The 17,873-nt window shown below is 37.9% G+C and overlaps 1 protein-coding gene and 1 pseudogene across 2 annotated transcripts; both read right to left on the reverse strand.

Moving 5' to 3' along the window:
* Positions 1-2,369: 2,369 nt before the first annotated feature.
* Positions 2,370-9,614, reverse strand: LOC145894127 (kelch-like protein 20; annotated as a pseudogene). Its single transcript, XR_014401539.1, has 10 exons — positions 8,708-9,614; positions 7,567-8,499; positions 6,998-7,178; positions 6,481-6,757; positions 5,943-6,143; positions 5,363-5,539; positions 4,852-4,995; positions 4,188-4,404; positions 3,768-3,888; positions 2,370-3,356 (listed from the first exon to the last, which is right to left on the reverse strand). The product of XR_014401539.1 is annotated as a kelch-like protein 20 (transcript).
* A 1,971-nt stretch (positions 9,615-11,585) lies between these two features.
* LOC145894126 (kelch-like protein 20) lies at positions 11,586-17,168 on the reverse strand. The gene is made up of 9 exons (XM_082982598.1): positions 16,769-17,168; positions 16,201-16,381; positions 15,661-15,953; positions 15,115-15,328; positions 14,524-14,701; positions 14,000-14,143; positions 13,396-13,618; positions 12,948-13,067; positions 11,586-12,565 (listed from the first exon to the last, which is right to left on the reverse strand). Exons 1-9 carry the CDS (start codon positions 17,018-17,020, stop codon positions 12,389-12,391), a joined length of 1,782 nt encoding a protein of 593 aa, XP_082838724.1. The 5' UTR covers positions 17,021-17,168; the 3' UTR covers positions 11,586-12,388.
* Positions 17,169-17,873: the final 705 nt, after the last annotated feature.

Consider the following 17,873-nt stretch of genomic DNA (forward strand, 5'->3'; position numbering starts at 1 on the left):
TCCACATAGCACACCTGCTTTGGTAAAACAGTTTGCCCCAAAGGCCCCTGTCTTCTTCGCACTCCTTTGGCTTGGTAAATATTTCGGGTCGGCCAGGCCCCAATACAACAACGGCCGCCTCTGGGCCTTCGTGTGAAGTCAAAACAATGCACATACCAGGTTTGTACAAAGAATCGTCGCCAAACAAAGCAACGAGTTGCCGGATTAGTTCGCTTGGTTTCACATCCGACACATCGTATGACTTATACATAAGCTTGGAGAAGCTAACAGACTTTTTCTTCATAGTTTTTAGTATGTTAATTCTATCAAGAATGTTTTGTTTTATACCTCCGCCAATACTGTCCATATCCCACAAATCTGGCAAATCTTCTTCTTTTTCTGATATCACTTTGCAAAACATCTCTGTGGCCTCGTCGATGGAGCACGACATTTTACATAGAATCCAGTACTATGCTAAAAACTTGCCCACGATTTTTAACTCCTGGTTTGATGACTAGAATCTAGATATGAATGGCAATATTTTTTGGGGATTTGTTTTGTACAGATTTTTTACACTTATGTTTTGAAAGTGCACCTGTGGTTTTCGCTTAGGATTACGATTGGACAACTTCTAATCTTCGAGTTTGACGAATAAAACTAAAATGTTCGTAATTCTAATCTAATTTGGTAAACTGTGTAGGTTTTTATCTAATTTTCGACTTTAGCAAAAATGCAACTTTGCCCAACAGCATCATATCACCGCGATCCCTTAAATGAGCTACAGTCGTGTACATACCCCAGTTTGCAAAACCCTGCTACATAACTGACTTAGGTACACGTATGGCAAATATTGTTATATAATGACTTTATTAAAAGGTTGATAATCAGTTGTACCTTTAGCTCTGTACGAATTGTGCAAATTTCAATTAAACCTAATCCAGCCTAACCAAGTTCTAAAAGAGAGAGAGAGAGTGAGAGAGAAAGAGAGAGAGAGAGAGAGAGAGAGAGAGAGAGATTTTAAACTCACGGGTATTTTGTTACTTTAACTATAGCGGGACAGTACGGGATATTTTTAACAATAGTTTCGCTCGATAAAAACTGAGGGTTGTAAAATGGGAATTACCCCGGTCGTTTACGCCTGGTAGCGATCGTGCACCATAGTTGTTTAAAAGACAGGGGTATACCCGTTTTCGTTAAACCACACTTGACGTTTGCCAACCAACAAAAACAGGGCTTCATAAAGCATTCTGAAGAAATGGTCCATCGGCGTAAAAATTGTTTTATACGGAGCCAGAAATGCTTAGATATATTTTGTTGGACCAAAGGGTGAATGTCTAGCAATCGACCTTCTGCAACTACAGTAACTATCGCTTATTCCTGATTCGATTTAACCGGCCTTCCCTTAAAACCTGACTGTGACGTCATATTGCCTAATGCTGTTGATTGGTTCCGAAATAACACGTACACACAAGAGAACTCTCTAATTGCTTGGTCGACCAAGCGAAATATTTCTGCACTCACCAGCGGTACCTTAAACTTTTTAGACAACATTATTTTTAGAGGTTTTTTCTGTCCTACGCAACTCGTAGCCTAATCCAGGGATTCCAAACATGTCGCCCTTTGCGATGACGTTATCATCTTTCTAACAAATGGTTTGGCGACGCACCCAAAAAATGTTGACCGTTCTTTGTAGGACAACTTCGCTTACGTAATACAATACGTCGTTTTTATTGCTGCAACAGTTGAAAAGTTCAGTTTGTTATGGAAACAAACTTCCCCTAAAGCCTTCGAGTAATCTTAATACGTCCCAATAACACGAAAACGACGCCCTCTGTTTGGGAACCTCTTCAGTATAAAACCACCTTGTGCAATAAATATTTCAGCCAATCATAGGCAAGCATTTTCTTATGATAGTTATGTACGACAAACAAACGTTCGCACAACTGTTAACACCATATTTTACATTAAACGTCTACACCCGTATCGTTAACATTTATATTCTCTTTCTGCTGACAAGCATTTTCACATAGCAAAAAAAAACATAATCTGTAACAGAATGAGCCTTACCCTGATCCTATGTCCTTTCAACCGAAGCTATTTAAAATTTTGCAACGGTTATTGTCAGGAAAAACGATATACATAGCTGTCAACGTTAGTCTCATATTTGACATTTGCTATCTGAATAACAAAAGAAATTGTGCAGTCGGCCATATTACATTCAGTGAAGGGTAAAAGTTCGTCGTTCTTCGTGAAACGACAAATTGACGACGAACCTATCTCTCTTTCTGCTAATAATCACTCACGCATACCCAAAATATAGCATAATACTATCAGAATAGTGATTACCGTATAATCCAGCATGAATCACAGTAACCAAAGTTATTCAAAATTTCAAGCAGGTTTATTGACAGAAAAATGAAACAAAATGTAAACGTGTCACAGTGGTCGAAGTCAGATGGCGGCGTTGAAACAACTTAACCAACCATAAGTGATAATTTACGCACAAAGAAAAAACTTGCACCACTGCAACTACCAATGCTAGAGGGAGACATCGCTCAGACAAAAGTCACACGACAAAGTGTTACTAAATTTGTTTGTGTTGTTAGAGTCCAGTAGCAAGTTAGAAATATGCATAGAATAAGTTAGAAATAAGAAAACTTTAAACAGACCTAATAATGTTATAGAAATTGTGGGATATGTGACAACGATTCGCATGGAATAATTTCATATTCAAAACAAAGACAAAAAAACGTTCGTTTTTTCAATAAACAGGTTGACCAACCAACTTAATTTAAATAAAAGTTAACGGAAAATCTGACGTAACCTATGCGCAAAACGCTCAGTTAACCAAGCATGATTGTATACAGTGTAAAGGCTGTCATCCACGTTTTGTTTGTGTTTTAGCTTTTGCATTCGAGTGCAAAAAACGCACGCATATTCGCACGTGATTTAAATCAGGGCTTGCATTTTCAAACGGGCTCCAGAACGAAAAAAATGAAAACACTGCTTCAAACAAGGCTAAAAACGTCCAAATTTGCTATTTCCATGGCCAAAAAATTGTCTTCCATTTTGCAAAATAAATAATCATACTCTGCTGTTGTGAATACACCTTTCCGAAACACCATTCTTTCATGATCCGCTGCGCCATCCATTGGTCACAGGCATCGAAGTTCATTGTCGCCAGGGGGGGGGGTGGGCGTTTATGTCTGGGGGAGTCTGATCACCCCCACGCCCCCTCCAAGTCTCCGGTAGTGCATTCCGTCGTACATGCGCCATGTATTTGCCTCGGGGGTGTAAATTTCGATGGTTTTCAGGTAACTCGTGCCATCGAAGCCACCAACTGCCATCAGCTGACCGTTCACGACGGCCAGTCCAACCTATTACGAAAGTATGTGACATGACAGGTGGATAATAGGTAAGGCATAGGAACACTATTTACGTGTCTACTCATAATTCTGAGAATAAAGATACTGGCCCATATTGTTGAAAACATTGACACGGCATGTTTTAAACATTTTAAACAAATTAAACATGTCAATTACTTGAAATAGAATAAGCCAAAGCTAATATGCTAATAATCATGTTACCTAGAGAGTAGACGTTTCGAACACTAACTGCATTCATCATCAGTATATAGTTAGTGTTTGAAACTTGCAAGAAAACATGTCAATGCTTTCACCAATATGGGTCTCTTTATTCTCAGATAAGACTTGTCTTACAACCAAAATTACATAGAGAGCACTTGTAGACTCGCACTTTTATTTTGGAAACAAACATTTTTTACTCACCCCACTTCGTCTGGAGTTCATCGCCACCACTGTGCTCCACACATTACTGGTAGGGTTGTATTTTTCAACTGTGTTCAGTTCGGTCGTGTCGTCACGTCCCCCCCACAGCATAAAGCATGTCCTGCGACCAAACAAAAGCTAGATTTAAGACATGCAAGTGTTTCTGACTGTTTGTAGTTTTTTTTGCTCTCCTGAGCCAGGTAAAGCAAACTCCCAAGTTGTATGGCGTCATCACAGGCACATGGTAACGTTAATGATATTTTTATCTTCCAAACACAGCTTAACAGGCAAAGTGCTTACTCATGCAACAAACACCCACCCACCCACCAACCACAGTTAACCAAGCTCCAAAAAAGAGAAGTCATTCAACAAAAATAACAACCACCCAGGTACTTCCCTGTAGGGAGTCCCCTAACCTACCATATATACAGCACAACCCAGGTGTTTTCGTCTTGTGCTCATCGGGGCGACATCAGTCCAGTGATTCTCCTTGGGGTCATATCTTTCAACCAGGTTCCAGGGTGTTTGGCCATCAGACCCACCAACAGCATACAGGTAGCCACCAAGCACAGCAACTGCGACGCCAAGCCTCTTGGTCCTCATGGAACAGACTTTGCTCCAGCGATTTGGGCTGTATCTAAATAGTTTAGGGCTGTATCTAAATAGTTGGTGGCGTGACTTTATATGTTACTTATCCATTGCAGTTTGTAGTGATTAAATTTTATATGAGGAAAATTGCTTTTGGATAATGGCTAGATAAATTTCATACTTTTTTGAGAATACAGAGACTGGCCCATACTGTTGAAAACATTGACATGTTTTATTCATTTTATACATTTGGACAACAGCTTATGACATCCTCAGTCGAACTTTTTGCTTGGTTTGCTTTTTTGCTAAAGGAAATCTCAAACTTAAAATGAATCTCATGTCCTGCGATTTTTGCTGTATTACAATGATTTTGTGTTTATCACAAGATGCAATCTAAGGGACTAGCTACATTTTAAGGTCTTGGAACTATGCAACATAATCCCTTCAGAAAAGTCACCAGCCTGTGTCAGTTACATTGCCATAAAGTGTTAATTACCTTTCCACAATGTCAAGACATGACATTCCATCTTGCCCACCAACAGCATATAGATATCCATCAAGAACGGCAACACCAACACTGGTACGACAAGTGCTGGTAGGAGCAACATCACTCGACCATTGGTTTGTTATTGGATCAAACCTACACAATATTCAGTTGCATGAATTTAACTCAGGTAGTAGATTTAGTATAACAGTTAAAAGCGGTGCCTGACATAATTTAATTTCTTCAATGCGCCATATCAGTCTCTGGTCTATAATAGTGAGATTAAAAAAGCTCATGCAAATAGAGTTGTTTACCAGTCAGTCTCTAAAAAACAGTGCACTAGCAAGTACTATAGTTTCAAGCAGGTCTTTTTCGACATATTCCATTATGCAAACCAAAGTTGGGGCTAGTATGATGTCTAGAAAATTTATGTATGTGCACAACGTGTGGCAAAAATTCATAGGAAATACTACCAAAGCAATACCTAACTAAACATTAAAATCATGCAATAGTAATTAATCACCTTTCAACACTGTTTAAGTAGGAAGTGCCGTCATGGCCACCAACTGCATAAAGTAAGTCATCCAACACAGCTACACCGACACCACATCTCCGCTAGCTCATTGGTGCAACCAATCTCCACTTAGATTTTCAGGACAGTAGCGTTCCACTGAACTAATTGCATCTCCACTGCACCAACCTGTATGTTGAAGTAAACATAAAATTATAATTTACCAAATAGAACTCTTTGATAAAATAAAGACTTTTTGTCTGATTTTTTTTAACATTTTTTTTTAAAACATACGTCATTATGACCATCAATCCTACAATTAGGGATCCAATGTTTTCAAACTAATGCTGAGAGTAATAAATCCTTAAAAAGCTCTGCTGATGCTTTATTTCAATAGCAAAGTTACTTTTGTCTTAAAAAGCAGTGTGATATGCAGTAAGATTGGCAGTCTGACACTGTGTCTTGGTTTTAATAGATCTAGTTCTAATATATATGATATGCATATATATTACCAATTTTTGAAAACACAATTGCAACAACAGACATACATAGGTAAATGTTTACTATTAACTTGTCATAACATTGTAGTTACCGCCAACTGCAAACAGTTCTTCTCTGGTGATCGGTCGTCTGGGTCTTGTTCTAGGTCCTTGCATCAGAGGTCGCTCTTGAGGCAAAAGCATGTAGTTCTTAGCCTCATCCACCAAATCTCTGCATTGTTTATCATTGTGGATGAGAGCAGCAACACTGACAACTCCAACGTAAGCAAAGGCAGCCGCACATGTTGTAAAACCTAAAATAAAACAATAAAACATATAGTTTTATTTGTTTTAAGGTTTACAATTGATTACATGTGTTGAACACCCCATTATCCTGTTACAAATCACTGTTGATTGCTGGTTTACATGAATTAGAGCCACCTTTGCAATAATATTTTGAAATACAGTTTTTTTATTGCATAACCCAACAAAAGAAACATTAACGACTGCCCTAACATAAGAACTAAGAATTGTGTTTTTTAACACAATAATATGTGATAAAAACCTAAAAATCAATTTGACACAATACTACTTTACAGTACAAAACGTTACAATTGATAATAATACAGCATTGGCAAATTTTTCAGAAACCTTAGGTAGCAGCGGTCTCCTTTCAGCAATATCGTGTTGAATCCAAGTCATCAAAGCCTTGTAAACATGTTCCTCTGATCTGACATTGAGATCATCCGAGCTTATGATCTCTATGAGTTTTATGATCTCTCATTTTCTTTGACATCTTGAAAATTAGCTTGGGTGAACTTGTCAGCAACTCTTAGTAGTTCACGGCAAGCATGAGTGTCGGCAAATGCTCTTATACCAAGGCAGTTGGATGGATCGAGCTGTCTCTTCAAAAATTCACTGCAAATTTCTAAAACAGAAAATGTAAATAGTTCCAACTTCCCTACAGGGATTTAAACATGAATATGGTTTAGCATTGAATACATAATTTCAAAGGTATTAAATGTAGACAAAGCATCAATAAAATCAATGATCGCACAGCTTTTATTACGACACAACTAAGACAAATGGAAGCAAATTTGTAGTAAAAGTGCGATTGTACAATAACATCTATCCCCACAATAAATGAACATGCAATACATATGTGTACCTTGAATTTCCACCACTTGGAGCAGACAGGCTGCTGATAGTAATGACTGGACGTTGCTCTCTTCCACAGTTATCTGTGACGTGTAAGCAAAATCCACCAGTAGTTCCATTGCCCGTTCCTCAATGTCACGAATTTCAATCTCACGTAGATGACTTTCAGCTAGCTCAACAGTAAACATGGCCTAAACACAAACTGTTACTCCAATACAATGACTTGTTCGCTGTTAATAACTGTATGCATGTAGGTATATAAGTTTTGGAACACTATTAATGGATTTGCTCATAATTCTGAGAATAAGAAGACTGGCCCATACTGTTGTTAACATTGTCATGTTTCATGTATGCGAAAAACATTTCAGCAAGAACTTATGCCATCATCAGTTTGAATGGCGTGGTTGGTGTGTTTCAATCATTATATGGAACTGACCTGACTGATATCACAGATAAGTTTTGTTTTACAAACAAATTGCCAAGGCACAGAAATAAATTTGCACACATGTATGTTCAGACATGAAATTAAATGAAACAAGGTAATGTCTTTTTAAAATATCCTGGAACAACTAAACTTACATGAAAATATGGGGATGCTGCAGCAAGAACAGCACGATGGGCAAACAACTTGACAGTCCCAACAATAATAAACGAGGAAATGTCAAGCGAGTGACCAACCTCTATATGTACACACCTCGTGCACAGACAAGTGAACATGATACCATAACGTTTTACCAGGCTTCTTTCCACCTTTACCAGCAAGTAAGTATATTTTCGCGTTGTAGATCAAGCTAATTCAAAACACAAACAATCAAAAAAACAAGACAAAACAAGGCACTTTTAAGTTTTGCGCTGTTAGTTGAGAAAGATAAATTGATGGTAACGATTCGGAAACTTTTTTCACCGAAATACGAATGTAAGAAGGGTAAAAACGTTTTCTGGTAAAAGCGTTGACACAAATTGTTTTAAGGTGTGAAAATTATGTCGATGGGCGTAAGTCATTTGTGGTAATTATACACAATCAAACAGCACAATTAAAAATGTTTTGTTTGTTCAAATCGTATCGGAACAGAAAAATTGTTATTAGTTCAACATAAACTCCCCACTGCATTACACTACTCTAAGTGAAGGCAGAAACAGGAAAGCGCATATATACAAGCAAATTTATATGAAGAAATGAAGCAAAACTCTCGTGTAATATCGATTAAAACTGCGTTTTGTTGAACTCGCGGACTCCCAAGAGACCGTGGTGTTAATTTACAACTTGATTTGTCGCAAGAACTTTGGTAAATATCACGCGAGGGTCCGCAAACTTTATGTTGTAAACAGGGGACCGTGGCTACAAAAAAATTGGGAATCACCGAAATAAAAGCCTCAAAAGAATAACTTTATAACCATGCAGAAAATTTACGATCGAACTAATCGCTAACAGCGAGAAACTTCTTGATTTCATTGACTTTTTTGCCCACCTCCTCTCTCTGGAAATTGCCGTCCTCATTTGGAGTCAACATACTGAAAAACAAAATTTGTATTGTTTGTTTAAATTGCTTTTACTGTAGTCTGAAATGACTCCAGATCATGCAAATAACATACATTTGCATCTTGTTATGCACACGTTGGTCAACGCTTACGAATAGCATGGAAATGCGACTTTATGCAACCACGTGATTATGGTTGAAGAACTTAAAAACACTTGCCGTTTTAATCTACAAACACTTACCGTTTTATCAGTTCTTCAGCGTTTTCTTTGCGCAGTACATATCTGTCTTTATTATGTCGTTTGCCTATTTGATTCCCTGTAGCATTCCGTTCTCCGAAGATTTTCTCCAAGTGTTGACACTCTCCAATATCAATAGCAAACTTAATGCAAGCAGCAGTTGGAATGTGTTTCACTTGGTGGTATTTTTCGTGGTTGCGAAGAAAGGGCTTTGCCATTTCGAAAGCCAAACCAAACAGAACACAACGGTCCAGCTCGCTGACATTTCGAAATTGCTGGGACCACATGCTTACAAAACCTGCTTTAAACTCTTCACGAATCTTTTTTAATTTTTCTTTTGTATATTCTGTGCGGCCTTTGCTTGTCCACAAATCACACCTGCCTTCAAAAAAGAGCTGATCCCAAAGACCACGATCCTCATCTGACGACTTTGGGTTGGTGAAGATTTCAGTTCGACCAGTTGTTAGTACCACAATGGCTGCTTCCGATTTGCTGTCCACACTCAAAATAATACACATTTTGCGTTTGTACAATGAATTATCACAAAGTATTGCTATGATTTGGCGAATTAGTTGATTTGGTTTGAATTTGGACACATCGTACGAAATGCGCACAAGGTTGTCAAACTTAACTGGGTCTTTATCTTCTCTTTTTAACTTCTCGATTTTGTCACAAATTTTTCCCTTTATGCCAACCTCAATTACACCGCCCCTGCTCAAACCTGGAGGTATCACACATTCTTCTTCAGATATTACATGGCAAAACTCCTCGCAAGCCTCGTCGATGGTGCAGGACATTCTGTTTTACTGAAACACGTTTATGTGCTTATCAATTTGAATTGGATACTGGTTCTGGCGAGACTGACGCAAATAACAACAACACAACCTGTTTTCTAACATTTATGGAACCATGGTTTTGACTAAGCGAAACCAGCCTCTTCCCGAAACCTGTTTGAAATTGAACACGCGCGTCACTAAGCAATTTGTAAAGCACAATAGGCCAAAGTTGTATGGAAACAAATACCCCACGTTTACGTCAGGCGATATTTGATTGCATCGCATACAGAAATGTTAACTTCGTATAAATGACATTGTCACATGCGAGTACCAGTACAATCGGAAAATTACATATTTACATGAATTTATGCAGACTCTGCAAGAAAGTGTATAAGTACCCATGAGCAATTACAGTTATTAGTCAATTGTCTTTTATCTCCTTGGCGTTTCTTTCTCTCGTAACATAACGTCAGAACGATATGGAATTAGGTTGTTTTATTTATGAACCAAACAGAGAGAATAGTTTCGCTTGGTAAAACCAAGCAAAACAATTTCAGTTCCTTGTTGTTCAGCTTGTTGCTCCATTTCTGTGTAACTTCGTTGAACAAATACCAATCGCATCATATTACTACACCGCCAGTGTTAGTTACTTGTGGTCAAAGCACGACGATATTGTAAGGTGGCCAACATGTGCGAATGTATTGGCCTAAGCCAGCGGTGCAAAACCTGCGGCCGCGGACGCTATTTTTTGCGGCCGTGCACATTTATATCAAAATACATGCATTGGCGGCCGTCGTTGCTTCAGAAACTTGTTTTTCCAACGGTCTCAGGAGTTAAGCTTTTAATTAGGCCCATTTCCATTTCCGCGTTATACACATTCGTTCGCAGTAGCGAATAGTAACTGGTGCAGCCACCGCAACAATACGGATGGTGACGTCATAAAAAAATTATAGCATATCGGTGAATTGTCATGTACGCATGTACAGTTGTCGAAAAGCTAAACAATGGAATCACTCAGTCATGTCGCTGAAACGCAAAAGGTTGTAAAACAAGAGAAAAGGGCGTTTAATCCCAAATGGGAAGTGGTTTATTTTATGATGGAGACGTGAACCAAGCGTGCAAGAACAAGGCAGCCATTGAATAATTCGACATTTCATTACATTGTAATATACGTAATTTGGCAAATGTAAATAATAAATAGTGCACATTTTTCAGGTAAGGAATCATTTCCATTCCTTTGAAATAATGCTCACGTCAACTTGTCGTAATTATCAGGAGTATATCGTTGAAAAAACAGTATATTCAGTGGCGGCCGTTAGCACACAGTGGTGTGTGTGTTGCGGCCGGTAATAGTAAAAAGGTTGTGCACCCCTGGCCTAAGCCATTGCGCTACTCCAGCCTTTTTCTGCGTGTGACTCAGTTGAAAAATTTACCGCATCCACTTGGGACACACCAACTTATGAATATCACACGATTTTGAGCATTTTTAAAATTTTTAGCCGAATAAGGTAGATTTTTTTGCACCCAAGGTAGATTCAACTTGTCATTTTCCGTCATTATTTTTTAATTTGTTTTCACTTATAAATCAACACGACGCACCAGGTAGCCGCACAATTTGAGATACACTCACTCACGCGGGTACTGGATTTGAGCGAAACGCGCAATACAAATGTTTTGTAAAGATTGAAGGAATTTGTTGTACCAGTAGGGAAAGCACCTACAGGTAACAACGAGGAAGAGTATACATGGAGAACTACAATGGAAAGTTTTATGAACAAACGTCTGAACTGCTTCCGGATATTAAAGTTATCTATCAAAGCCGCCCAGGTAAATTGCTAACAGCTGTCGAAGTGTGCGTTTTTCCAGCGTGGTAAAGATAGGTAATACCTGGGGAGTGTGGTTTGTTAAAATTGTGCAGTCGACCATGTTACATTCAGTGAAATGTAAAGTTTGTCGTTCTTCGGTGCGAAACGACAAATTGACGACGATCCTATCTCTCTTTCTGCTAATAACCATTTACGCTTACCTAAAATATAGCAAAATATTATCAGAATAGTGATCACCACATAATACAGCATGAATCACAGTAACCAAAGTTATTCAAAATTTCAAGCAGGTTTATTGTCAGAAAATGAAACAAAATGTAAAAGTGTCACAGTGGTCGAAGTCAGATGGCGGCGTTGAAACAACTTAACCAACCATAAGTGATAATTTATGCACAAAGAAAAAACTTGCACCACTGCAACTACCAATGCTAGAGAGACATCGGTCAGACAAAAGTCACAAGACAAAGTGTTACAAAATTTGTTTGTGTTGTTAGAGTCCAGTAGCAAGTCAGAAATAAGAATAGAATAAGTTAGAAATAAGAAAACTTTAAACAGACCCAATAAAACACCCTTTGTTATAGAAATTATGGGACAAGTGACAACGATTCGCATGAAATAATTTCATATTCATCACAAAGACAAAAAACGTTCGTTTTTTAAATAAACAGGTTGACCAACCAACTTAATTTAAATAAAAATAAACGGCAAATCTGACGTAACCTATGCGCAAAACGTTCAGTTAACCAAGCATGATTGTATACAGTGTAAAGGCTGTCATCCACGTTTTGTTTGTTTTAGCTTTTGCATTCAAGTGCTAAAAACGCACGCATATTCGCACGTGATTTAAATCAGGGCTTGCATTTTCAAACGGGCTCCAGAACAAAATAACATGAAAACACTGCTTCAAACAAGGCTAAAAACGCCGAAATTTGCTATTTCTATGGCCAAAAAATGGACTCTGTAGCCATTTTGCAAAAAAATAATCATAAGCTGTTGTTGTGAATACACCTTTTCGTGATCCGCTTCACCATCCAGTGGTCACAGGCATCGAAGTTCATTTTTGCCGAGGGCGTGGTCGGCGTTTATGTCTGGGGGAGTCTTATTACCCCCACGCCCCCTCCAAGTCTCCGGTAGTGCATTCCGTCGTACATGCGCCATGTATTTGCCTCGGGGGTGTAAATTTCGATGGTTTTCAGGTAGCTCGTGCCGTCGAAGCCACCAACTGCCATCAGCTGTCCGTTCACGACGGCCAGTCCAACCTATTACGAAAGTATGTGACAGGTGGATAATAGGTAAGGCTTAGCAACACTATTTACGGGTCTACTCCTAATTCTGAATTCTGAATAAAGATACTGGCCCATACAGTGAAAAACATTGACACGGCATGTTTTAAACATTTTAAACATGTCAATTACTTGAAATAGAATAAGTCAAAGCTAATATGTTACCTAGAGAGTAGACGTTTCGAACACTAACTGCATTCATCATCAGTATATAGTTAGTGTTTGAAACTTGCAAGAAAACATGTCAATGCTTTCACCAATATGGGTCTCTATATTCTCAAGTAAGACTTATCTTACAACTTAAATTACGCAGTGAACACTTGCACTATTTTTTTGGAAACAAATATTTTTTACTTACCCCACTTCGTCTGGAGTTCATCGCCACCACTGTGCTCCACACATTACTGGTAGGGTTGTATTTTTCAACTGTGTTCAGTTCGGTCGTGTCGTCACGTCCCCCCACAGCATAAAGCATGTCCTGCGAAAAAACAAAAGCTAGGTTTAAGACGGGCAAGTGTTTGTAACTTTCTGCATTTTTTTTGCACCCCTGAGCAAGGAAAAGCAAACTCTTTGTGTTTGATTTTGTTATTTTCATTCACTCCCAAGTTGTATGACGTCATCACAGGCACGTGGTTACGTTAATGATATTTTTATCATCCATACACAGCTTAACAGACAAAGTGCTTACTCATGCAACAAACACCCACACACCAACCACAGTTAACCAAGCTCCAAAAAAGAGAAGTAATTCAACAAAAATAACAACCACCCGGGGTACTTCCCCTGTAGGGAGTCCCCCAACCTACCCTATACACAGCACAACCGAGGTGTTTTCGTCTTGTGCTCATCGGTGCAACATCAGTCCAGCGATTCTCCTTGGGGTCATATCTTTCAACCAGGTTCCAGGGCGTTTGGCCATCAGACCCACCAACCGCATACAGGTAGCCACCAAGCACAGCAACCGCGACTCCAAGCCTCTTAGTCCTCATGGAACAGACTTTGCTCCAGCGATTCGCTTTAGGGCTGTATCTAAAGAGTTGGTGGCGTGACTTTATATGTCACTTATCCATTGCAGTTTGTAGTGATGAAATTTTATATGTGGAAAATTGCTTTTGGATAATGGCTAGATAAAGTTATAATAGTACTTTTTTGAGAATACAGAGACTGCCCATACAGTTGAAACATTAACATGTTTTATTCATTTAAAACGTTTCGGCAACAGCTTATGTCATCATCATTTGAACATTTTGCTTACAATACTTTTTTGCTTGGTAAGAAATCTTCTCAACACATATAAATCTCAAGTCCGGCAATTTTTGCCATACTGAAATGATTTTGTGTTTATTACACTTTTAGATGTCTTGCAAACACCAGCCTGAGTCGGTTACATTGCCATAATGTGTTAATTACCTTTCCACAATGTCAAGACATGACATTCCATCTTGCCCACCAACAGCATATAGATATCCATCAAGAACGGCAACACCAACACTGGTTCGACAAGTACTGGTAGGTGCAACATCACTCGACCATTGGTTTGTTTGCGGATCAAACCTACAGAACAATAATCGGTTACATGAATTTAACTTAGGTAGTAGATTTAGTATGTTCAGTTAAAAGCAGTGCCTGACATAATTCAATTTCTTCAATGCGCCATATCAGTCTCTGGTCAAAAATAGTGAGATTAAAAAAGCTCATGAAAATAGAGTTGTTTATCAGTCAGTCTCTAAAAAACAATGCACTAGCACGTACTATAGTTTCAAGCAGGATTTTTTCGACATATTACATTATGCACACCAAAGTTGGGGCTAGTATGATGTCTAGAAAATTTATGTATGTGCACAAAGTGTTGCAAAAAAAAAATAGGAAATACTACCAAAGCAACTAACTAAACAGTCAGCAAAATCAAAATTACTCAATTAGTAATTAATCACCTTTCAACACTGTTTAAGTAGGAAGTGCCATCATGGCCACCAACTGCATAGAGCAAGTCATCCAACACAGCTACACCGACACCACATCTCCGCTTGCTCATTGGTGCAACCAATCTCCACTCACGATTTTCAGGACAGTAGCGTTCCACTGAACTAATTGCATCTCCACTGCACCAACCTGTATGTTGAAGTAAAAATAAAATTATAATTTACCAAATAGAACTCTTTGATAAAATAAAGACTTTTTATCTGATTTTTTTAACATTTTTTTTTAAAAAACATACTTCATTATGACCATGAAGCCTACAACTAGGGATCCAATGCTTTTAAAATAATGCTGAGAGTAATAAATCCTTAAAAAGCTCTGCCGATCCTTGATTTTAATAGCAAAATTGCTTTTGTCTCAAAAAGCATTGCGATATGCAGTACGATGGGCAGCCTGACCACATGTCTTGGTTTTAATAGATCCAGTTTTAATATATGTATATAATTGACACGCATATATATTACCAGTTTTATAAAACACAATTGCAACAACCGACATACATGGCAATTGTGTTTCTTATTAATTTGTCATAGTATTGTAGTTACCGCCAACTGCAAACAGAACTTCTCTGGTGATCGGTCGTCTGGGCCTTGTTCTCGGTCCTTGCATCAGAGGTCGCTCTTGAGGCAAAAGCATGTAGTTCTTAGCCTCATCCACCAAATCTCTGCATTGTTCATCATTGTGGATGAGAGCATCAACACTGACAACTCCAACAAGGAATTTTGGAGTGAGCAAAGGCAACCGCACATGTTGTAAAACCTAAAATAAAATATTAAACCATATAGTTTTATTTGTTTTAAGGTTTGTGATTGATTACATGTGTTGAACACCCTATTATCCTGTAACAAACCACTGTTGTTTGCTGGTTTAAATGAATTAGAGCCCCCTTTGCAATATATTTGAAACACAGTTTTTTATTGCATAACCCAACAAAAGAAGTTTAACTGCTGCCCTAATAAAAGAACTGAGAATTGCGTTTTTAACACAATAATATGTGATAAAAACCTAAAAATCAATTTGACACAATACTACTTTACAGTACAAAACGTTACAAGTGACAATAATACAGCATTGGCAAATTTTGCAGAAACCTTAGGCAGCAGTGGTCTCCTTTCAGCAATATCATGTTGAATCCAAGTCATCAAAGCCTTATAAACATGTTCCTCAGATCTGACATTGAGATCATCTGAGCTTATGATCTCAATGAGTTGCTCAACAGGCAGGAGCCGAAACTCCTCATTTTCTTTAACTTCTTGAAAATTAGCTTGGGTGAACTTGTCAGCAACTCTTAGTAGTTCACGGCAAGCATGAGTGTCGGCAAATGCTCTTATACCAAGGCAGTTGGATGGATCGAGCTGCCTCTTTAAAAATTCACTGCAAATTTCTAAAATAGAAAAAATTTAAATAGTTTCTATCTCCTACATAAGGGATTTAAACATGAATTTGTTTTGGCATAGAATACATATATTTTCAAAGCTATTAAATGCAGACAAAGTATCAATAAAATCAATAATTTCACAGCTTTTATTATGACAAAATTAAGACAAAATGGAAACAAATTTGTAGTAAAAGTGCGATTACACAATAACATCAATCCCCACAATAAATGAATATGCAATACATATGTTTACCTTGAATTTCCACCATTTGGAGCAGACAGGCTGCTGGTAGTAATGACTGGACATTGCTCTCTTCCACAGTTATCTGTGACGTGTACGCAAAATCCACCAGTAGTTCCATTGCCCGTTCCTCAATGTCACGAATTTCAATCTCACGTAGATGACTTTCAGCTAGCTCAACAGTAAACATGGCCTAAACACAAAATGTTACTCCAATACAATGACTTGTTCGCTGTTAATAACTGTATGCATGTAGGTATATAAGTTTTGGAACACTATTAATGGATTTGCTCATAATTCTGAGAATAAAAAGACTGGCCCATACTGTTGTTAACATTGTTATGTTTCATGTACGAAAAACGTTTCGGCAAGAACTTATGCCATCATCAGTTTGAATGGCGTGGTTGGTGTAGTTCAATTCATATTATGAAACTGACCTGACTGACATCACAGATAAGTTTTGTTTTACAAACAAATTGCCAAGGCACAGAAATAAATTTGCACGCATGTATGTTCAGACATGAAATTAAATGAAACAAGGTAATGTCTTTTTAAAATATCCTGGAACAACTAAACTTACATGAAAATATGGGGATGCTGCAGCAAGAACAGCACGATGAGCAAACAACTTGACAGTCCCAACAATAATAGCCACATCACACAGTTCTCTTCGCTTGCGTAGCATGTTGAATGATTCCAACATCCTCCGGGGGTGTTTGTCTGAAGTGTGGGACATCGAAGTTGGGTGATACGTTGCTGCACTTGCCTGATTTCGTGCACCACACACTGATGTAATGTCAATGGACATTGGAGTTTCATGGTCAGTGTACATTTCAATAAAGTATTACATCCAATATTAGTCGCGATAGTGGCCTTTGACACCACTTTTGGTATAGTTAATGGTTTTTGTGAACCTCATCGAGTCATTCTTTTACTGGTATACTTCTCAAAAGCAAGTTTAAAACATTTTGGTATAAACACATCACCTAAATTGCAAAAAAGATTGTTTAAATTAAACCAGATCAAATAAAACTGTAAAACCACTTTTGAATTTTTTGGCAGATTAGTAATAATGGTTGCAAGTGATGTCACAGAAGATCTATGAAAGTTAATTGTTGGCATGGCCCAATAAAAACTGATAATCAAGAAACTAATATTCGGTTTATACATTTTAAACAACAGGATTCAAGATCACTTCCTTCCGGGACCCAAGTTTTGAAATTCAACATGACATACAACAGGTTAATGTCTAATTCCTAAAAATCCAAAACTTAAAAAAAAACTAAAAAATCTTCTGGATGAAAACCACAGTCTTGTGTACACTAGACCCGACCCTTTATTTCAATAAAAACAAGATAAAAATTATAATAATATTTAAAACCTTAACGCCCCTTTGTTTATCTAAACCTGCACTTCATTGCAAGCTCTCTGACATCATAGAATATACGGATGACTGGTTATTTACGCATTGACAATTTCAGTTACGCTTTAGTAGTTTTGCTTGTTGACATACCTGTATGCCGCACGACGAAATCATTTTTTTTTCGGATATTAAATGATTTAGCTTTCTTATGCAATAAAAAAATTAAAGAGAATAAAACAAAGGTTCAAGTAAATCGCATATGTTGCGTCCATCATCAACATTTAAAGCGTGTGGCCAACTTGAAACAGAATTTAAACAGGTA

The sequence above is a fragment of the Ascidia mentula genome, chromosome 3 (genome assembly GCF_947561715.1).
Source record: "Ascidia mentula chromosome 3, kaAscMent1.1, whole genome shotgun sequence".
In the NCBI taxonomy this organism is placed as follows: domain Eukaryota; kingdom Metazoa; phylum Chordata; class Ascidiacea; order Phlebobranchia; family Ascidiidae; genus Ascidia; species Ascidia mentula.